This window comes from Poeciliopsis prolifica, unplaced genomic scaffold (genome assembly GCF_027474105.1).
Source record: "Poeciliopsis prolifica strain line A6 unplaced genomic scaffold, Auburn_PproV2 SCAFFOLD007, whole genome shotgun sequence".
NCBI classification, from domain to species: domain Eukaryota; kingdom Metazoa; phylum Chordata; class Actinopteri; order Cyprinodontiformes; family Poeciliidae; genus Poeciliopsis; species Poeciliopsis prolifica.
The window spans coordinates 4,080,644-4,103,809 of NW_026562382.1; the positions used below are offsets into that span (position 1 = coordinate 4,080,644).

At 40.5% G+C, this 23,166-nt stretch overlaps 1 protein-coding gene across 2 annotated transcripts; it reads right to left on the reverse strand.

Moving 5' to 3' along the window:
* Nucleotides 1–14,197: 14,197 nt before the first annotated feature.
* asmtl (acetylserotonin O-methyltransferase-like) lies at nt 14,198–22,445 on the reverse strand. Of its 2 annotated transcripts, none has more exons than XM_055032314.1 (15): nt 22,371–22,445; nt 21,615–21,731; nt 21,156–21,287; nt 21,018–21,065; nt 20,856–20,920; nt 20,704–20,768; nt 20,421–20,529; nt 19,207–19,468; nt 18,946–19,140; nt 16,477–16,639; nt 15,949–16,145; nt 15,730–15,841; nt 15,508–15,648; nt 15,274–15,396; nt 14,198–14,998 (listed from the first exon to the last, which is right to left on the reverse strand). In XM_055032314.1, exons 2-15 carry the CDS (start codon nt 21,705–21,707, stop codon nt 14,793–14,795), a joined length of 1,911 nt encoding a protein of 636 aa, XP_054888289.1. In that variant the 5' UTR covers nt 21,708–21,731; nt 22,371–22,445; the 3' UTR covers nt 14,198–14,792. The 2 variants fall into 2 exon arrangements, with proteins under 2 accessions (XP_054888289.1, XP_054888290.1); XM_055032315.1 differs by having other exon boundaries at nt 14,199–14,998; nt 15,949–16,142.
* Nucleotides 22,446–23,166: the final 721 nt, after the last annotated feature.

The window sequence follows — 23,166 nt, forward strand, 5'->3', positions numbered from 1 at the left end:
GAGGTACTTCTGAGATTTACTTCCATCCAGGCTTTGGGTGAAACAGCAAATGTAACAAATAAACAAAAAACCTGAATGGACTTTGAAAATAACTTGGTGTAGCCAGATGTACATTTTTGCATGATAAGAGCATCCTGGATGTTTTGAACACTGAAATAGAACAAAAAAGACTTTTATTTTGATTGGCTTTGTTTTTGTCGCTCTGGACAAAAACATGAGTAACATCAGAAAACTCTGAATTAAACTCAGGTGCTAATAATATGATGCATTCAAACCCCAAATTTGTAAAAGAATTAGAGATACCTAAAGCCCCAACATCATTTTAGGAGCTTTTAATATAGAAGTTGAAAAACAAGAGGAGCACTTTATGGGAAACTAAAAAGTGACATAAGCATAAATTCACCAACAGTCTATATCCACCAGTCCTTGGAGGGTTTCAGTGGACTGGTATCTCCAGCTGTCACAGACTGAAATGCTGGACAGACATGTCAGTCACAGGACAACAGAGGTCAAAGGGCACACCATAAAAGTTGACATAGATATATTTATTTCTCAACAACCTGGAAAGATATGTTTTGCCACGGAGGACCAGCAAACACTGCGTGAGTCAATGGTCACTGAAGCATCACTAATTGTGATCTATTTAATCAGATAACATGAGCAGGCTGCAAACATTTAGACACCAAACACATGACAGATCAGATCTACCAATTTGTATGAGTTGCTTGTGGAGTCACAGTTATGAATGTCGCTGCTTGAGCCTTTTTCCTTAAGATGCATTTTTTATTTATTTGTGTGTGTGTGTGTGTGTGTGTGTGTGTGTGTGTGTGTGTGTGTGTGTGTGTGTGTGTGTGTGTGTGTGTGTGTGTGTGTGTGTGTTGAAACTGTTCCTTGCAGATAAATTGTAAAAAAAAAAAAAAAAGTCAAGAAGTGAACCTTCGTGACAACAAGCATCAGACTTGCTTTGGTTCAGCAGAGCAGCGTTTCTCCGGGTGTCTCCTCGCATGACCACGGCAGATGATGATGGCCCGCCGCGCCGCGCCGCGCAACGCGCGCGCCGCGCCGTGATGACAGCGCCGAGCTGAGCAGGTGAGGTCACAGCCAATTGTCGCTAATGGGAGCGAGATCAGCCGCAGCAACCGGCAACTGTGCAGAAACTCTAACCTTATTATTTTTACAAAGCCGCACCTCGCTCCTCATCTGTCTCGAACAGAGGTTCGCCGTCGGTGCGCGCGGCTGAGCAGATTATCACAGTCAAAAATAAATAAATAAATAATAATGATAAGAGGGGGTAAACAAGCTATACTGTAGCTGTCAAAATTTCATCCTGTCTGATTTCTCTTCTTTTGCTGGCGCCTCTCTATATGTAAACACAAACACACACCCACACAAAGACACCGCGTCTGAACACACAACCACAAAAAAGTACACTCCGACACACACACACGCACACACACTTATATTTTTTACCCGTCAAGAATGTTGGAAAACCTGTCAGACTTTCACAAAGGGAAGCAAATATATTTATTTATTTGACTTCAGAGTAATTACCGCGGCGCTCGGCTGTGACGTGTCTGCATGGAATCAGGTGTCAGAGTGCGCCGTGCAGGTAGAGACATGTCAGCGAGGAAACGTGACTCCCTTTTTCTCTACTAAATCTTTAATCAAATTAAAGAGGTGAGCATTTTCTCCTGCTTACTCCTCGTCATCTCTCTCTCTCTCTCTCTTTTTTTCCCTGCCTTCCCGTCATAAGAGATGGGGGGAGAATACCGAAACTGCCAAGTGTACATCCAGATGCCATAGAAAATATTGCTCGTCAGCGCTTCCGCAATCTGTGGCGCCGAGGCTTTCCGCCACAGTTCGCGCGCGCGCACGCACGCACGCGCTCTACAGCAGCTCAAGGAAAACGTCAGAGCAGGGAATTCAATTGAAGGTATTTGTTTCCATTTCCGGCTATTTGGCAAAGATGAGCCTAGATAAATATGTTACTTCTGCTGCCCGAACAGAAGCGGTGGCTTCAGAGGAAACAAGTTACTGCTTCCTTTCTTTTTTTACCCCCTTTAAATAATTGAACAGAGGGGCGGGGCGGGGGAAGGCCTCTGCAGGGTTCATATTGAGTTTTTACCTACTTTACCAGCATCCGCCTCGCTTCCTTTACACATGCTTGCGCACGCGCACAGATCAGACGGCAACAAGACTGTGTAAAACGCGCTACACTTTTAACTTTTTTTTTTTTAACAAAATAAGCGTGGAGGAGGATGAGTGCAGGTACAGTATGGTCAAACACCGCTGGGTTTGCAGTTGCGCGCGCTCCTCCTCCTCTTCTTCCTCCTCTTCCTCCGCCTTCCTTTTCCTCTTTCGCGCGAACACCACCGGGCGCCCCGGGGCCCTGATATAAAAGATTTGACATATTAAAAAAAAAGAAAAAGAAGAAGAAAAAAATAGAAGCAGGGAATGAAAACAACTTCCCCATAAAGCGAGAGAGAGAGAAAAAACCTCTCGTGTTTTACATCTCTCTCAACAACGACAGCTTCAGGGACAGTTTATGTGCGCGAGACAAAAGACACTTTGACACCGTCAGCATCTGTCACTGGAGCTCGCGCTGGTTGGCGGCGAGAGGCGAAGAAGTCGGAGCAAAAGCGGCCTGCGCGCGCGCAGCACGACGGGCTCGGTCTTTTGTGCGCGACTCGGTGTCTCGAGGGCCTTTATGGTAATGGACGCGAGGTCTTCCCCTCGCTAAAAACATGTCAATAAATAAATCAGAGGGGCGCCGCCATTGTGGTCGATGATGCACAGGCACTGCCGCTTTAAGGGAGCGCGGCTGAGCGGTGATGCAAACGCACCATCATAAACACTTAAGATGAACAATCCACCTGAGACCGAGCTGCAGCCCTTTCATCCGCAGAGAGGGAGCGAGATCCATAATTAAGAGAGGGAAAGTGTAAAGATGTAATTGCCACGTTGTTGATAATCTTGATTACCATTATTAAGTAGTTTTAAAAGATACATGACTCTGAGCCATACTTAGAGGATCTGACTTATTAATCAGGCAGCTGTTTGCAGTGGCGCTTCAGAGAATTACAGGAGAGGTACAGTAATAAGTCAGCATGAGCCTGCGCGTGTGTGTGTGTGTGTGTGTGTGTGTGTGTGTGTTTGTGTGTGTGTGTGTGTGTGTGTGTGTGAGAGAGAGTGTGTGTGAGTGGAGAAAATGTCCATGATATGCAGCTGGAGGAATTTCAGTGGACATTTAAAGCAAAAAAAAAAAAAAAAAAGGAAGGCAAAACATTCAGGAGGTCGTAAAGATCTCTGCAGTGAAGAACTGAGCTGACTCAAACAATTAACACAATCAAAGTCCGTTTCAATCCATGCCATACAAGCTCCCATTTGTGCGTTTAAGATTTTAACACAAGCACTCGCTTCTCTGGCCATATTCCCCCCCCCTCTCTAAAAGCAGAGGTTGTGCTTTGGGGGGTCTCACCCTCAGGTGTGAGGTTAGCTCACATGGGTTGTTTTTGGATCCAACCCGCCCTCCTCAAACCATCTGCAGGCTCGTTAAACACGTCTTTAAACAACAACATTGAGAACGCTTAAATAGAAGAATAAATAAGGTTTCATTTTGAGGGAAAGAAAAAAAAAATTGTCTTGAAAGAAATGAAGTCTAAACATGCTGAATTCAATTTAACATGAAGTAATGATAGTTCTTGTCTGAAAAGTTTTGTCTAATTCTGTTGAACCTCGAGCTATTTTGTATAAAAGTATCTCAGCATAATAGATCAGTTTATCTGTTATAAATAAGGAGACCCCAATCCCTACATCCATTCATGTGTGTGTGTTTGTGTGCTATGCAATGATACAATTTGTAAAATGAAAACTTGTATACCATAAATAGCCATAAAGGCTGATACAGAAACATACCATAAGGGCAGTGTGTTCGTGGTTTCCTTTTAATTCTTGCAGAATACTTTCCATTCATCAGCCACAGTCATGCAAAGGATCAAAACCTGTTAGAGTGTCACATCTGAATGGCAGAAGACACACAGTGTAATTCATGGATCATGTTCTTTATCCTCCCACAGCAGGATGTTGAACGAAACACTTTGGAGCTTTGTGATCAGGCTTCATTATAGTCACACTGCCCTCCATTGGCCAGTGATTGTACTGCAGCAGCTTTGCAGAAAGCAAAGCCAGCCAAGTTGTGGATTTGTTGTTACCTCAAGTTGGCTGCGTATAATTTTGGTTGATTAATGCGTAGCTCTGAAGACTCGAGATCGGCGAGGTACGAATGTGAACTTTCAAACGTGTTGTTCCCTCTGGGACATGAAGTGTGGCTCATGTTTGTCACATGGAGGCACAGCAGGAGATTATAGAAATACATTTTGTCCCAGGATTACAGATTTAATTCTGCATTTCCTTCTTTCAAACTGTTCAGACAAACCTCATTTCCTTTCTTGAGGGCATAATGTGCACTGTTTTTTTTAATATGTACCACTTTTAACAAAAGTACATTGCATAAGGAACCTCAGATTGCACGCATATAGTAAACAGAAACTAAAATTTATATTGTTTTAATGTTTATTTAACTGTGATACTGGTAAACAGTCCAGTATCTTATGCAAACAAAGATTTAGTTCTTCCTCTAAAAGTATGTAATTTGCAAGACTATTAAAATCCATCAGATTGATCAGATTTCCCTTTTAAGCTAGGTCCACCCGAAGACGCTATCAAAATTGATATCACAAGATATTACTTGAGATCAATGTATGACTTTTAGTTCCTAACTTTAACCACCCTTTAAGTCCATTAAGCTAGTACGTTGGTAAAACTTTTGCTTTACGTGTTTTTTAACACAGTAATGATGTAATGATAATTTTGCTCTGACATCTAAAAGCCATAAACTCCTCTTAGATTGCCTTTAATTCCACTCCCTGATTTGCAAAGAGAAGAACTCACTAAGGAATGCAAGACAATACAACGTGCGACGACTATTTGCATAAAAGGTAAAAGTGTAATCTATTCAAGTGGCTCTCACTGCTTTCAAGCAATAAAAAACTTTGAAAACTAAGAAAATTAGTCACTTTTTCCCCCCGCATTAAGCTGCAGCATTCACTAAAGCAAATTTGAAAATATATTTAAGTGCTGATGGCCTGAAGGGAATTGGGAAAAGCTGCAATTTTTAACTTCCCCATCAGATTCAGAACTTCTGCTTCGGACTCGCGTTGCTCTGGGAGCCGTTTGACGCTGCTGGATGGATGTTTCTCGTTTGCTTTTTGGGGAAGCGCGTTCGGCTCGAGATAAGCGGCAAAAATACAAGGGCTGAGAAGACACCATCGAACCAAAAGACGGTCGTTTTAAAGATTTAGCACAGCAGTGACGAATGCATGACTGAATGGCTGATCAAGCTGCAGTTTGACCGACGTCCCCGTATTAAGTCACTGCACCTGCTTGCACAAAATCGTTGTTATGAGCACAGACGATGGCCGAGTTCACGTAATTCTCAGAACAGCCAGTCCACCTTTAACCCAAGCAGATTAGTGGCTGAAAGTGAAAACAGTGTGTGTAGAGGTTTAAGAGATCAGTCTGGCAAATCTGTCTCAAGAAGCCAAAAGGAAATGCTGGAGAGAATGCTTTTTTTTTAGATTAATTAATTAATTTTTTATTTCACTGTGAATTAAAATACTTGGTCGAGTTCATTATGCAAATCCCTGAAAGAAAAATGTTTAATATTTAAGCTTCTGACTTGTGACGGCAAACTTTTCACTACAGTTTTTGTGGTGACATTTATAGGATGTGTGATGCTGATTTAATAGCCCATCTGGCAGCATGTGTGAGAAAGACATTTAGAATACTCAGGCCGTACAGTAGCAGTGATATATTAAGTGCTTTCATCCAAAACAAATAAATAGCGCTGATTTCAGATATATTTAGTTGTGAAGGCTTTAAAGACAGGAAGTGTGTTTCACCCAGCATATGAAAACTGCAGCTTCTGCCTCAGTTCACATCTCTGTTGTGCACATATACCGATCAGCAGTGAACATGTTTACAGATTTTAGTAAATGTGTTCATGCAATATTAACCTTTTCACAGGAAAAGAAAAAAAAATCACACCACACTTTACAGATTTTTATTGGGAAAATTTATAAAACATGTGGCCTTTTCCTTACCCGTCACAATTATGCATCATTTTACGTTGGTCTTTAATGTAAATGCAGTCACATCCATTGGATCGTTATTGAAGAGCTAATTTATCTTAATAACGCAAATCTGTAAGAGGAGCACATTATATAAATCTATAATACAAAATGACATTTAATATTACACCTGATCTATGGGGTGGGGGAAAAAAAGTAATTCACAAATGTGGGCTTACCACTGTTATTTTCTAAAGATACTTTGAATCTGACAAATTCGCCTCATCTGAACTCACATTCTAATTTGTTGAATGCGATCGTCCATTGGGCTTGTATCTCGACAAAGTTAAAAGGGAATGCACAGCTAAGCATGGAAACAATCTGCATTCAAATTCAAGATCATTGCTCTTATGGTTTCAGTAGCGTAGTATGTTTTCTGCAATTTCAGCCAGACACGAAGACTAACGGCGCAATAAAGGCCGGAGGAAAAATATCCCACATCACCTAACACATCTTCCTTTTCCAGCTTGGAATATTGCTCTTATTGACAGTGACAGACTTAACTAGTCCCAGACTTTTCCATCAAAGACACTTATTTCTGCTGCTGCACATGCACAGGACCCGGCAGCACATATATTTGAATTTACAGGCTGGACTCGAAAAATGCGAGGGTGGTATTAGTTGACATAACAAAAGCAGAGCAACTTTCTGAAAGGTTATATTCATCTCTTGTTGTTCTTGTTGCCTGAAATATATGGAGGTCATCTTAAGGCTTCGACCAGAACATGTGTCACGACTATTAAAACGTCATATTGCGATTGCATGCGAGCATTTATCAATGTGAGCAACACATGCACGCACATAAAGTCAATTAGAGAGCCCACAATGGCATTCTGAGAGCTTAAAACAAAGAGCTCAGTGATTATGAAGGGAATATCAACAGATTTCAGTGGTGGAAAAAAAAAAGAGCTAAAAATCCAGCGTAGCTGTCGCAGACGCCTGACTAGAATAATGAGTGGCCGATGTCTGGGAGGCAGGTTGAGGCTAGGCTGATTTAAAAAACCGGTCGTGTTTAGGATATTGTCCTGATCGAAACCAGATGGTGCTAAAAAAACATACTCGTTTTCATTTTTCATTACGAACTCATTGGGTAAAAGTCCTCCCAGTTTACGGCCGCACTCATTGGAAGGAAGTTTAAGACCATGTCAAGATGCCAACAATGAGTTTCTCAATGAAAACTCAAAGTGTGGAGTTTACGAGGAGCTTGGCAGGGCATCTAAAGCCCCCTCGACAAACCTATAAAATGTAACGAGAACGTGCTAATTTAACTTGATTCTCCATGAGACTTCGTCATGCTAAAGAACGCGCTATTAAAAGTGTTTTAAATAAACGTCTGAAACCCGGTGCCCCTTGTTAACATGTATGCCTGTACGTGTACGGTGCTGGTCCCTCAGGACCAGGAAGATGGTTTGGCAGGAGGGCTTGGGGGAAGCGAAGGCGGGGGGGGGGGGAGGAGATCACGAGGAACAGGTCAACACGGGGAGTGGAGGGGAGAGAAGCAAGCCAAGACAGACGGAGGAGTCAAAAGCAGCCCGTCGAAGTTCTTTGAATCGGGTGGAATTCCTCTCCTCCTCCGCGGCTCCTCTGGGAGGCGTCAGGAGCCTGTGGAGAGAGCGAGGTAAGACGGGGCCTGTCAGGAACAAAGCTCCAAATTCACATGATATGTTTAGCTAAAAGGGTGAAAGAGAAATGAATCAAAGCTTGGCGGGATCAAAGAAGCGCAACAATAAAGTCGAGGCGGTTGCCATGGGACCAGCAGGAGATGCATATCATTTATAAGTTGTTCTCCGGCTCTGTCAGATGTGGAGGGAATTGACTGTTATTGTTTGGAGGGGTGAGGTGCCGCTGGAGGGGGTCAGGAGCAGGGGTCATCGTCACGCAGCGAGAGGAATATATCTTTCCGCTTGTTTTAAACAGCGGTTGCCTGTGATCGGTGTCAGGGGCCACACCGGAAGCACCTTCAAGCCTTGTGATGGCAGACAACAAGACAGACACAACAACAACTCCGCTACGCCCCCCACCCCCCATGCGAATATCGCACCGACACACAACCATTCGGGGGCTGAACATTTGCTTTCCAAGTTACATCGTCAGGGCTTGTGATCAGTCATTTTGTACGAATGGAGAATCAAATAGATGTTAACCAGAGAATTACATTTTTGACTTAAAGTTGTAACAAAATAGATGCGAGAGCCATGTTCAAAAATAGCCCGTGATGAGGATCATGTCTGAGTGAGCAGATTTCATCCTCGTATTTTAAAAATAGACATTTAATTAAATATAAACTGCAAATACTTGGTAATTTATCAGTAAAACTACAATGTATCAGATTATATATATATATATATATATATGTGTGTGTGTGTGTGTGTGTGTGTGTGTGTGTGTGTGTGTGTGTGTGTGTGTGTGTTTAACTTTCTGTTTGATATAAATCTTTGTCCATTATTACATAAGTGTCTGGAAACTGATCAGACCAATTTCTGCAATTTTGAAAATGAAACATTTTGCAGGTTTCTCTTGGTTCGGGGTATTGTGTATTTTTGCATGCTGGATGCATCATGTCTGGACACCAGGACTATTTAACTCTGAGCCAATTCTGAGCCAAACTGTTGCACAATACGCTTTAAGTGTAGTCTTGCAAAAAATAAAAAAATCCTACATGCCTGGTTAATAGTTTATTGATGTTTTCACAGATGTGAAAGTTACCAATTCTTTCTGCATAAAAAAAATACTCAAAATCACAGATGCTGACAAAAAGCCAGATGATCCCTTTTTCTCATCAAGGAGTTTCCAGCACCTTTTATTTCAATCTATTTTGCTCCAACTGCTCTGCACCAGATAAACCCTGTTCAATGTTTTGCAGTGGCTTTCAGCTTCGAAAATGTAGAATTTGGATCTTGCATTTCTGGATGGATCTCGTGGTTCATTCCTAAAAGATTTTCTTCCGACGTTTTCTTGAATCTTTTGAGTGCCACAAATCAAGTGGGCTTTAAACGATAAAAGATCGGTGTTGAATTTCTACTATTGTTCCTCAGTTGGCAATTTCGCATCTGCAGTTTGACTTTGCATGTTTGGCAAAAAGCTTAGAGAAAGGTAGATGAGATGAACTGAGAGGTTCCTACTGAACCCTTGCCTTGCAACAAACAGTCTATACACTGAGCTCTTCACCTCTGAGCCTGATTTAATAACAAATTCAGCTTTCAACACAGTAGTTTGTGTAGGTTGCCGTGTTGTTCCACAGTTCTAACGTACACGATAATAAATAATCATCCTTTTAGTTAACGATTCATTGTTTGCGATGAAACCTCAGAAATGCTCAAAGTACAATTTAGAAAATAAAAAATAAATGTTTTTAAAGTTGCAAAGTGTGTTTATGTAACATGCGGCCTGACGGTTAGTGGAGAAAATAAATCCTCTGAACTAAAATATTAATTATCTGACAAAATTTTACATTTTACTAAATTGACATTTCCTCTTCTTCTTCTTCTTCTTCAAAAAAAAAGAGTTCATCAATGCGATTGTCATGAGAATAAGCATCCCAATATTATGTTCTTTTTCTGTTACACTCCTCTGTGTCTGTACATGTGCACCCATGTAATGATGGAACCCACTCGTCTGCTCTTTCGGTCTGCACCCAGGAGGAATCCTAAAATAACAACAAAGCGCCCTCAGTCAGTCTGATAAAAGCTCAGTCACCAACCATTTCGGCTCAGAGAGTTTCCGGCCCGACTGCATCACTGAACGACAAGTCGCACCTCGCTAAGAGACAGAAAGGGGTGAGGCGCTTTCTCATCTGACCACAACAATAATTGTCTTATCGCAATTAGATAACCCTGTTATCCTGTCAGGGTCAGATGTGCTTTTGTTTTCATTCGAATGGTAACCTCTCCCTGACTTCACTGTTGGTTTTGACAAATATGCATGGCTGCTTTGAATACATGTTTTCTGTGAGATCCAACATTATCTGTATGTTAAAAAAAACAAAACAAATCGCACTAGAAGATTTGATGTTGCTCTGATAGACATGCCCCCACAGGATAGGCTGCTGCTAAAGCTACAAGGCCCAATCAACAGCTAGCTGTGTCTTGCAGATGTAGTTAGATCAATACAAATGGGTAAACGCACAAATCATATGATGATCTCTGAAAATTACAAATTACTACGTCTTTGCACATTTTCAAGGAAACCTGCAAAAGCTGCTATCTGCTGTTGTCATCTCTTTACTGTTTCTATGACTTATGACGTATTCCCATTACATTTATCTTATGTGTGGCTAATGGGATTAAAATTGGATGTAAAAAATTCATACTGTGTCACTGTGTAAGTACAGTCAGTAATTTTGCTGTGACTTAAATTATTATTCTTCTTATTGTTCTATCTGCAATGAATGAGTTGTCCCAAGTGGTTTGTGTGTTTTTTTTTTGTCTCTCAAATTGAAAGTTAGTAGAAATTTTATATCTGACTCAGCTGGGATCACATCCCATTTGCTTGAGTGTCAGATGTGTAAAATTGTTGCTCATATTTCCAATACATCAAAACACACTCTTTAATTAAACTAAATTTCCATTAATATATATTTATCAATGTTCTGATTGACCAAAACTAACACAATGAGCTTTAATTGAATCTACAAAAAAAGATCTGTTTTAATTTCCAGTTTTACTTCTGGCATTTTTATGACAAATGCAGCATTTCAGCAAAAATACACAACATTTGCAATTAACCACACGTGGAACAGTGTTTTATAACCTTCCTCTAATCTCGTGTTATCGAAATCCTATATGCCAAAGTGAAACTACTTCAGTGAGGTGCATCTCGTTTATTTTGCCCAGTCCCCAACTACTAGTTAAACCCACCGTGAAAATCCCTCTGCTTTACAACTGATGTCAAGCCAGCAAGGAAAACAGCAAAGAAGGACTCCATTGTTATTTCTAACTGGTAGAAGCCCTCAGGTTATTTTTCCTCTGCCTTGAAACAAATCAATGAAGCACAACTCACTTTGAACAATTGCACATTTGCTGAAATCAGATGTGGGCCGAGGTGCCAGCCGTCATCACGTTCGCTCCTGTTTGTTGACAGAGGAGGACTTTGATAAACAAGCCTGCTCTTTGAAACAGGTGCCCAGGCACGAGTTCAGTTTTTAAAAGGTAATTCCGAAAGAGGTGCTGATTAGAGGATCTTTGTTATTCTGGATCCAAGCGTTTGGACTCCGCAGATCCTGCCTGAGGTACCTAAAAGACTGGCAATAAACAAATATTGTTTATTTTTAAGACGCCGCAAGAAGAAATCGAGATGGGCGATTGAAAAAAAATATATATATAAATAAATAAATAATCAAACATAATTATTTAATCAAATTATTTGTTCTGGCTGTTAAGCAAAGTCCTAATAAAAAATGCAACATTAGAGCTGTGGAAGTTTTATTTAGCTAACGTTGCCCTCAAGTGGTGTTTTTGCAAAGTGCATCACATTTCCATTTGATGTCAAAAACAAACATAATAAATCTAAACCCTTGCTCCTGGTGTTATCTAAAAGGTTCTGATCACATCATTCATGATAAATGTAAGTTTGCTTTCATAACTGCTCTATTACTATGCAGAGGACGCGTTATCGCTGGCCGCTCCGCAACACGCAGTCCAGCCAGTTCACAAACTCGGCTTATCCTCTCTATCAACATATGGAAGTGCTTAAAGGCCCCTATCTGCTAGCAGCAAATGGTCTTAAATCAGTCATTTTAATATCAAAGCACTTAACACTAGAATGATGATTACTTGCAGGTGGATAGCCATGCTGCTTGTCAAGACTGCATTTGAAGAAAATGACTGAGCTCTTATCCGACACGTACAGTACAGCCAGCGCTCAATACGCAAGATCACATTACACAAGATTACTTTGGAGTTTCAGCAATTTTCCCAAATTACACTGGCCTTTGGTCTCCGCTAAACTTGATTGACTTGAATGGTTTTCATTAGGACGCGCAGCAGAGTGTTTGCTGTTGATGCCGGTACACCAGAGGAGAGGCATTTTTGGAGGGTGAAGCAGGTCCAGCTGCTGGGACACTCAAGAGTGGACAGATATGCAAAATACCCTTTCTTGGAAATGCTTCATCGTGTTTTCGGGGGTAGGCAGGGTGGGGTGGGGGTGGAAACAGACTTTGCTTTGATTTGTGACGCTCATCTGTATTTCAAAGGCCTCGAATTTTCCCACAACATTTAACCCGTTTTGCTCTGGTTTCGTTTGATGTCTTTAAAAGTGAGAAGCGACACGACCTCGAGTTGTTCAGTCCATTTCGCGAAGCAAGAAAAGCATGTGATTTTTGTAATGGCCATGGTTGGCATTGTCAATAAAAAAGATAGAAAGAAAAAATGCGCCTTGTGAATTACTTTGGTGTCATGTTTGAACTCGAGTCCACCCTTCTCCTGTCTTTCCTTATCCACACTCTGAAACCTGAGAAATGGAAATCAGTTAGATGTCACGGAGAGCCTCGATACGAAATGACAAGAAAATAGCAGTGAATAACATTGACCACCCTTCTTACCCTCCTAGGAAAATACTTTAAAAAGCGATCCAAAATGATCCACGTTGTTTATCAAAGCCAGCGATTCTCTCTGCTCTCCCTGCAGCTCTTTGGCTGCTTTAACTGTTGCCTCCAAACTGAAATCCAAGAAGAGGATCTGTAAGGAATTAGGGGATGGTGTCCTACTCTTTTACAGATTATGAGGCTGTGCTTCCAGACCAAATGCACACAATGTACATTAATATCCCCAACCTGGCAGCATCAGCCTCTTTTCTGATAGTTTTCTGTCGTTCTTTATTAATTTGATCCCAGTAAAAGATATGCAGACTTTAGTTGGGGGTTGCAGGTGGGGGGTTCTTGTCAATAGAGATCTCCATGTGTTTCTTTGCTACTCTCAGGCAGATGAGGTGGTTTTTTAGCGCCATCTTGAGGGGATTACTTGACCCTGCAAGAAACTCACAAACCACACTTTACTCAGACAGGTAACATGTTTTTGGAGCGATAAAGAGCTACCTGAAAGATAAAGCGACACCATTTCTACGCTACATTAAAGCAGTAAGTTCTTTTTTTTTAATATATATATTTATTTTTGAAGATGTACCCATCATCACATATGATGAGTCAATCAACAGGAAGGAAGGATGTCAAACAGCGTAAGAGAGAGTGCAGAGACAGCATATGACAAAAACAAGGAAGGAAGAGGACATTCAGCTCCTGGAGGTCCTGACCTGATTGCAAATCCTTCACGCTAAGCAACCATTCAATAAAGAAGGAAACTGACACAACCATCGCTCTAGACTTTTTTTTTTTTTTGCAGATCTGATGTGGAGTGTGTTGAAGTACCGAATCTCAGTGTGGTGCTCCAGCTGCACTATGCCCTGCAGAGGACAAGAAGCGGAGCTGAGAAGATCACTATCCTCTGTTCCAGTGATCGGTCAGAAACAGAGTCCTCAACAGCGTCTACAAGAAGTACCTGCCAACATCAAGTGAACAAAACTGCAGCAGTCAAGCCCCAAACTGCGACACAGCTTTTTATTTCAACTTTATATCACTTTTTTAAAGTATTTAACGCTGCATCTCATGCGAGTGTGTGTGTCTCTGTCTTGCCCCTGTCCAGGGTGTACAACACCTCTCACCCAACGTATGCTGGAGACAGGCACCACTTCCCCAAGGAATAGTCTGTATGGACAGCAGAAGTACAAAGTTGCAAAGCTCCAATATGGAGCTAAACTTGATTCTGTTGATATATCATTAAACGTACAAAATAATATTTGTAATGCACCCCAACCACTTTTTTAATTCACATCCTGTTTGTGTCACATGCATGTTCACAAATAATGCTATAGTAAAAATGACAAGGTCTGTTTCTAAAGTCTGAATGTTGTATTAAACCGTGGTGAGATGCAGCATAAATGCAATGCTCATCAATTCCATAAGGCAAGGCAAGAACAGGATTTATTTTTTTCATCTCCAACATTAAATGTTTCAAACATTTTTTGCAGACTGTCCTTACATTTTTAAACATTAACAAGTTAAAAAAAATGTTACTTGACAAAATTTTTGCTCTCCATTCAGATTATATTATTCTAATACTAATTATTTTCAAATGTGCAACATGCTCCTATTATTTGAGTTTAAGTGCAATACATAAATTCTACTGCTACACATTTCCCAACCTTATTTGTGACATAAGGCAATTTTATTGAATCAAAGCAAATATTACTTCCAGCAGATATAGTTGCAAAAAGACTCATTATGTAACAAAACGTTTGATGAATAATTTTATTTTTTTCAAAGTCTGGATAAAGTTATTGGATACAGGAAAGTGTTACGGAAGGACATGCAGCTATAAATGTCTTCATATTTGGAGTTGGCATCATAGAATAATCTTAATTGAATAATCTTCAGAATTGAATAGTACAAAATCTGACATCTTATACATAAAGTGTTCAGCCTGAAATTAGGAAATCTTTTACTTGTTTTCATATTGAACAAAAAACAGGAGAAAAGTTAAGTGTTTAATATTGGCAAGGTTGAATGACGACCTACATCACAAAGCTTTAAATGTAGGTAAAGGTGCAAGTCTGTTACGCTTTGGTGCACAGCATTGCATCCAGAAGGCTGTTGGTGTGTTTCACTTGTGCCGTTATGAAACCGTGACCCTTTAAAAGCCGACTGTACTCCGCCGCACTTCGCTGTTTCCCCTCGCTCATGCTGAGAGCCTGCAGCAGCCCTCGGCTCGGGCCGCTTCTGTTTTCATCCAGAAAGATCTCGCTCAGCAGGAGGCCGCAGCCTGGCAGCAGAAAGTATATGCAAACATGCAACGTTCAGAGCGCGAACAGAAAGAATAAATCACTGTATTAGCAAGCAGGCGCTTTAGCTGGGCTGTTTCCTTACACGGGTCTCACAGCGAGCCCGCGCCGCTCCGTTACGCTAACAAAGCAGCAGTTGATTTTTCATTTTTTTTATTTTATATTCCAACAACACTGTGGCTTGGTGCATCTAATTGTTTTTAACAGTCTCACAAAATTAAAGGAAAAGAAACTAGCTACGGTTTACAATTTATACCTGGAGTGCATGCATCTGAAATTCTCCTCAGCAGAATATGCAGCTTGTCATCGGTCAGATCATGGAGAATCCTCACCAGGATGTACAGGTCTGCTTTCGGCAATTCGTCCTTCAAGAAGTCTCCTGTTCGAACAGCATGGAAACAGGGAATTCACAATCCAAATGAGAGCTCGGACTCCATTACACAAACAACACAACATCTAGTGACTAAAAATAACGTGGTTAATAACTAACCAGCTTTGAAAGTGACCCTTTTGTCTGTGTGCTGCCGCTGAAACGTTGCACTCATCTCCACTACGGCAGGCAAATCGAGCACAGCTACAGACAGGTCGGGGTGGATTTTAATCAACTCGTACGCGATGGCGCCAGTGCATCCTGGAAAGCCGAGAAAACCGTAAGCAGAGGAACGTTTTCTCATTGGGAAAACGGTGAGCTCCTCATCCCTTCATTCCTTACCCCCCACGTCGCAGGCTGTTTTGTAGCTGGATAGGTCAAAGGCCGTTGCCACGGCCGGAGCTGCGACTTTGGCAGAGCTGTGCATGGCATGCATGAATCTCAGTTTGGCTTCCTTTGAAAAAAAAAAAAAAAGGCAAGCAGTAAATCAGTGCGTTAAGCTTTCTACAGAAGGTTTCATCTGCACCGCATTAATCAGATAGTGAACTGCAAGATGATCACCTCACAAATCTCTGTAGATGCTTTGACCTTCCCACGCTGGCTAGTTCCCACCCGCACCCCGCTTTCGAGGTGAGAGAAAATGGGCCACAATGTGTCATTACAGTGTTGAATGTAGGCGTGCAGCGACAAACAAGAATCTGAGCGCAGGAAACATGAGGCCGCGTCTGTGTTCTCAAATCCAGGTTTTGGGCGTCCTGCTTTAACAAACAAACAAAACTGCATCTCAAAAGAGATCATTGAAACAGAAATTTCATCATTAAATTCTAACAATGAAAGTTATGTGGAGATTCATTACACACAGAGTAACTTATTTTAGTATTTTGCAACCCTGAATAAGGCAATGTGTGGTTAATATTTTAAATAGTCATGACTGATAGAGTCCATGCCTTCTGAATGTGCTTCTCAAGGCAGGTGCCATCTCTGCATCTGATATGTGCCTTTTTGAACTAAATAAGCCAGTTTAGCCATTTAAAAGCTAATTAGTAAAGCTGCTTATGGACGATAAAGAACATCAGAGGAATGACTAACTTGTATCTTTGGTCTTCAGCAGTCCCAGAGATACGCAAGCTTCCAGCAGCGTCTCTGTCCCCTTCACAGAGGCTTTGATCTCCTGGGCTATCTGCTCTGCGTTCAGCCCAGGCTTCTTGTGCAGAACGTCAAACAGGCAGAACTTCGATGCTGTGAACAGTGCCTGGGACATTTTTGGGAGATACAGCAACGATGCATGGATTACAAGATGTAATAGTATTTAGTAAAGTCTGGTAGGCAGAAAGATCTACAGATAAATTAAGAAGCGCACTTTCAAAATGATACTTTGTGCAAAAAGCTTTTTTGAACAAAAAGCAAAAGCAGATGAGACCAAAATAAGAACAGGAACAGACACAGGCTGAAGAACTCCTCCTGCAGCAGCAATATTATTGAGATCCTTGCTTTAAAAAAATGCAATCTATGAACAGCATAGATAAATCAGACACTGATGTCTGGGTCAAATTAAACCCATTTGTTGGGTTGATACCTTTTACAAACTCCTGATGAAAATGTTTCCACAGAAAAAATAAAGATGTTGGATTACGACTCAGAAAAACAATAGGCAGTCAATATCAGGTGATTAAAATAGAAAACCCTTAACATATTTGTGATGCTCTGTTAATTTGAACATTTTTTATTCTTCGTGTTCTTTTTTCATAGCTTGCTTGTTCGCATAAATAATTAAGCTGCAAGAGTTTTAGAGCAGAGCACTTTTAAATAATGAAACACTGATTAATCAGAGTCATGGTTAATGTTTAAATGATTTCATTGTACATAATGAATAAAAGAAAGAAAGCAACCAGAATACTACAGAAAGTCAGATATTGATATACAAATTCATTATTTGTAAAAATCATATAGGACGTCGCAAAAAAAACAATAAAACCATAAAATTCATATCCAAAAGGAAGGAATTGTCAACCTCCACACAGTATTCAAGAAATAATAAAGGGGGGGGGGGAAAAACACGAAAAAAAAAAAACAACAACAATGTATTAGAAGAGTTCTGTATATCAGTGGGTGAGCTAATGGAAAAGATTAAATGTTGACCTAAAGCAAATTACAAATACATTCCAGCTTTAAAAAATTATACAAAAAGGAAACAATTGGAAAATATGTCGCGTCAGTCAATCGGCCGGTGATTGAAATCAGCAAAATTTTCCATGATTGTCAAGTCAAACGCAGAAAAATGACCATGAAGGGCATCAAAGCTAAAATGTCCCACTTACTGAAGTCTTTAAACATAGCTTGTCTGACAAATCAGACAAAGAATTTTAACCTCAAGTCTGAACAGTCTGCCCACTTTTACATAAATTTGTAAAAACAAAGTAAAAAAAAAAAAACAAACAAAAAAACGGTTTGAAATGGGCCTCAGTTCAAGTTGTATCCTGCCTCTTTTCCAATGCACTGTACTATTTAAGCTCAAGCTTGAGTTGTAAAATGCAATACATAAATAAACCTTTTTATGCATTGCTTCTGCTTTAACTTCAGAACAGAACCATTTCAAAACAAAAAAGGTGCGACTTGCTCACCAGCTGCAAGCTTCTAGAGCAACCTTCTATTCATAGACGATATAATTAGATATGCAAGGCAAGTAAGACATTGTGTGGTGTTGACAAAGGTGAAGAACTGTGTAAAAAAAAACCATGTTTTTTCTAAGTCCCACCTAACTGAAAGTGAGAACTAGAGGAATCGGCATGAGCTGCTGAAGCATGAGAGTTTTTAATGTAGGCTGCCAGGAAGAAGAAAAATGACTGTGTGACTGTGGAGGTGGTAAGTAAATCACATAAGAGTGCAGCACTGATTGAGCGATATACTTCTACACCGATGACATGAATCACATTGTGGAAACAACATAAATCAAGCCATAACCATCACGCTGGAAGAGATCAAAAGGGGTGAGCAAAAATGAAGCAGCATTTGATGAAAGAAGTGAGAGGTGAGATTGACGCAACATGAGAAAATACTTCATTTTGTGGGAACCAGTGTTACAGCAAGCACTCTCGAGAAAGCAAAACAGAAAGAAATGTGCAAATCTGTAGGGGGAATTCTGAAACATTTTACAAGAACAATTTTTTTTTCCACTTTGTCATGATGCTCTTCGAAAAACCTTATATATTTAACTTACTCATCAAGAGACATAAAGATATCAATCTCAGCCGTGTTTTATCACCAGAAGCATGTTTTGATGAGCACAATGAAGTTGCCAGGAAACTTAAAAACAAAACAAAACAAAAAAAAACAGGAAGCAATGCAACTAAAAAAATAAGCGCAAAAGTGAAAGTTGTAAACCACATTTTAACACCTGGCTCAGCGTCCTCAACAAAATGGCAACGTTTTGCTTTAATATTAGAACAAATGTGTGAAAAAATGAATTAATAAAATGTGACCAATTGTCCTTTCTGCATAGAGATTCTCAATAAAAACTATAAGCTGAAAGGTAAAATGTAGACTGGAAACTCCTGTTACCTTTGAGGCTTTGAATCCATCCATTAGCTCATAAATCAACTCCAGGTCTCTCTTTTTAGGCTCGGTTTGATCAATGACGGCTCCATCTCTACTCCTCATTATGATACTTTCAGAATTATGAAGCTTGGTTTCTCCAGCATCCTGTTTCGACAAGCTATTGACCTTTGCCTCGTTTTCTCTGTCTTTTTTTTTCACCTGTAAGAAACACAGCCGCTGTAGCAAAATTAACCAAAGACCAACAGCATTTTTACGTTGACGAACCTTATGAAGCGGGCTGGCCGAAGGGCTGCTGGGTCTAGGGATGGATGTGGAGGTGTCTTTCTGCTCAATTACAATTGGGGTGGAATGACGGTAGGCAGATTTGGTTGTCTTAGGGTTGTCGAAAGAGCAGTGGTTGAAAATAATGTCTAATTGTTTGCAGAAGTGGTTGAGGGGAAACCCGACAACGTTTAAGAAGTCTCCGTGGACGTACTCCACCAGCATGCCGCCGAGAGCTTGAATGCCGTAGCCACCAGCTTTGTCCCTGACACACACAAAACAGAAAACATTTTACTTCACAGCATTACGTAGACTGAAAGCAGTAATATATGTTTAGATAGAGGGTGTGTTGGAAAACTAACCCTGCACACCACCCTGAACGACCTTTTTCCAAGGTGAAACATGGTGGTGGCAGCATCATTCTATGCAGGATTCTTTACTTCAGTGAGAACATAAAAACTGGTCAGACTTGCCAAAACAGGGCAACCCTGAACATATAATCTGACACCAAGTGCCTTCGTGTCAGATTAGCAGAAAATGGACTGACAGATAGAGGTTTTGTTTGCAGAACTACTTGCGCTGATCTGATCTGCTGTGGTGAAGAAAGAGCTGCACTTTCAATTTATATCTACGGTCCGATCATCACAGGGTTATGAGGCATAGATCATAATTGAGCAAACAAGCAGATGAAATGAGTTTATTCTGGAGGACTGCTGGACGGAGGTTTAAAGAAAAAGGGTGAGGAGTTCCATCATTTAGGAAAGAGCTCAAAGTAGAGTTGATGACTCTCCCCACGGGAAAGCGTTAGTTAAGGTAGTTCAGAGCACCTCCCTTTAGAGGTTTTCTAGGAGGGAACCTCAGGCAAGACCCAAAACTCGCTGGAGAGATTATATAGTCCATTTGGCCAGGGGATGCCTTGGAATACCCCAGGATGGTGCTTAGGAGAGGCATGTTCCAGGTTCCCTCTTGGTCCTGTTGCCCTCATGACCCAGTTTCAGATAACTGATTGATGGATGGGAGGATGGAAAAACCTTGCTAAATCAAACAAGGTGAATACAGCCTTAACAAATTTCAAAGTCCAGAAACAGACGAGTTCATGCACCTCACACCGAGTTAAAAAATCCCCCCAAAAACTATGAACTGCTGGGTGATGTTATCTCACAAAGAGTGAGTAGATATTACATACTGAATCTCAAAGTTCAAATTTATATACTCACATGGGCTCACCACTATTGACATACTCCCATAGCATATCTTGTGAGAGATCAGCAAACTTAACCTTAGTTTCTTCATAGAAATCTATCAACTGGTAGTCCACTTCATCATCTGGGAGGGGAGCAGGAAAGGTTCAAAATTACTTTTTAACATTACTTTGAAATTTAAAAAATAATTATTTCAAAGGTAAAAAAAAAAAAAAAAATCTCCTCAACTATACATTTTTTTTTACGTTAAGTTGTGGAAATGTGCCAAAAGCCAAACTGTTAGAATGTTAAAACATACCGTCTTTTTCATGACACAAGACAACGGCAACTCCAGTAAATACACTATGCTCTTTACCACTCAAACTGAAAAATAAAAAGAAAAGAAAAATCATACTTGTTTTCTGTTTTCAATGTTTCAATGTAAATTGTAAGACAGTATAAAGTCCATACCTAGACAGCATCCTGTATGCATCCTGTTTGTCCACCGGCTTTTCCAGAATCATACCATCGACAGACTGCAAATTATGGCCCCAAAACATGTAAACAGTTTGATGCAAACAAGTTTAAGATAACATCATGTGGGCAAATTCTGCAATGCCTTACTCATCTTACCACAATTGTGTCTGCTCCGATCACCATGTCAGGAGTTTTCAAGTGTTTCTGAAGCAAGTTAGGCCAGAATATGTTCATGAGAAGATACTTGCTTGAAGGAGATTTAGCATATTATAATAAGAAAATAGCTAAACTCACAATAGGCATCCTCCTGGCCACCTCCAGGGCCTTCTGCTTGGCTGTCTCAACAGCATACTCCTGAGGGGCTTTGAAAAGTCGTTTATCGAGAGTTTCTTTAAACCAAGACGGCACCACCTCAAAACGTAAACCCTGGCATGCAAGAGAGAAAAGCGTGATTGAACAATTTAGAGTGTAAGCATCTAAGTCTAAATTAATAAAAAAAATAATAATTTAAAAAAAAAACCATAAAAATGAATGCAGGATGTCTTCATCTCTGAAGCAAACTTGTAGGAACCACACATTTTTTTAAAAAAGACAATCCATTTGAACAGAATGTCATTTTATTATATAACTTGACAGCAGGAGAGCAATATAATCCATTTGCTGCGATACTTTTAATGAATTTTGTAAATCTGGCAACATTATATTTCTAACAATAGTAGTTTTGGGGGCTGCTTTACTGAACCAAATACATACCGCATTGCGGAGTATCTCCAGTCTCCTAGGAGAGGAACTGGCCAGTACAACCAGTTTACCAGAGAGCTTAGAAATGACTGGATTTAGCACCATGGTGGCCTTAAGAGTTCAGCTGACCTGAGAGGTGCAAGGAAAGAGTGAAGTGTCATGGATGAGGCCACAGATCTATCAGACACACAGACAATCGATCACCTTGACTTCACCCTTTGCCATCAGCTCATCAATAAAACTCAAGAAGTAAATCACAATACAAGCTGCACCTTTAGTGTGAGATTTTATTTAAATCTTTCTGTCCTTATTACTTATTTCATTTTACACACATTATCAACGAATGTATTGCCATAACAGCAAACTTTCAGCTCCCTCACATGATGTTCAGCAGTGAAATGAACCCAATGAGATTTGCATAGTTTTGGACAGATTGTTTTTATGCTGCAGCATCTTTACACTGAATAAACAGATTAGCATTTGCAGCCACTGGAGTCAGCTAACGATAACTGCGCAGATGTGCTATTCAGGACATCATGTGTAAAGTTATTCATGCATTTATGTAATGTTACTTGTGTAAATATATGGTTAGTAACTCCCTCACTCACAGTTGAAGCAGCACTACCTCATGTAAGCTAGCTTAACAGAAACCCGTGACAAAACCAGCAAGGTTCACTTCTACGACTCACTCTGCTCCGCGAACGAGAATTAATTAGAAAAATTACGTATCGTTTCATTCAACAGCTGTTCGCTGGTCTCCCGTCTTACCTTCAGAAGCCAGGAAACATGGAAAGAGCAGCTTGCTAACATAACCCGAATGACGGCTGCAAAGTGATGACGTAGTGCACAGGCGAAGGATCGAATGCCTTTGGGTGCGCGCCATTCTTCAGCCGGCGTCTAATGGAGAACATTCCACCGGCGAAAGCGGCGAACTCCAGCTTTTGTTGATCAAGTAAACATATGAAAATATTGTCTAAAGATATCGTCAGGCAGCGAGCGGAGGCTGAAAACACCTCATCCCATAACATTCAATAATATATGTAATACATATATAATTTATCATATGTATTTAATGTTATAAAATGTTATAGAATATGCTTTATTGATCCCCAAGGGTGAAATGCTTATTTCAGTTCACCTCTCTGGCCTTAAATTAATTCAGTCTGTTGGTGACCTCCACTTTCAGCCTGTTGCCCCAGAACACCACATAAACAGGATAGCACCTTCAACCACAGACTCAGAAAACATCCTGTACAAGGTCATGTAGATGTTGGAGGACCTCAGCTGCTTCAGAAAATAGAGGCAACTTCCTGTAGGGAACGTCACGTTTTTAATTCAGTTCAATTTACAATCAATATGGAGTTCCAGACATTTATACACCTCCATAATGTCCACACTGACGCTCCGGATGAAAACAGGAGTCACCGACATCCTCCTCCTCAGATCCACCACCAGTTCCTTGGTCTTTGTCACACTGAGCTGCAGGTGGGTCAGCTCACATCATGTGACATAGTAGTCCACAGCAGCCCTCCACTCAACCTCATCATCCTCCTCACTAATACAA

What these genes read in the sequence shown, in the direction of transcription:
- asmtl (XM_055032314.1), bottom strand. Translation starts at nt 21,707, where the DNA reads ATGGTGCTAAATCCAGTCATTTCTAAGCTCTCTGGTAAACTGGTTGTA. An exon ending in CATCTACAGAGATTTGTGAG is followed by an intron (nt 15,842 to 15,948) that starts GTGATCATCTTG and finishes TTTTTTTCAAAG; the next exon opens with GAAGCCAAACTGAGATTCAT. An exon ending in TTCAGATGCATGCACTCCAG is followed by an intron (nt 14,999 to 15,273) that starts GTATAAATTGTA and finishes TTCTGCTGCCAG; the next exon opens with GCTGCGGCCTCCTGCTGAGC.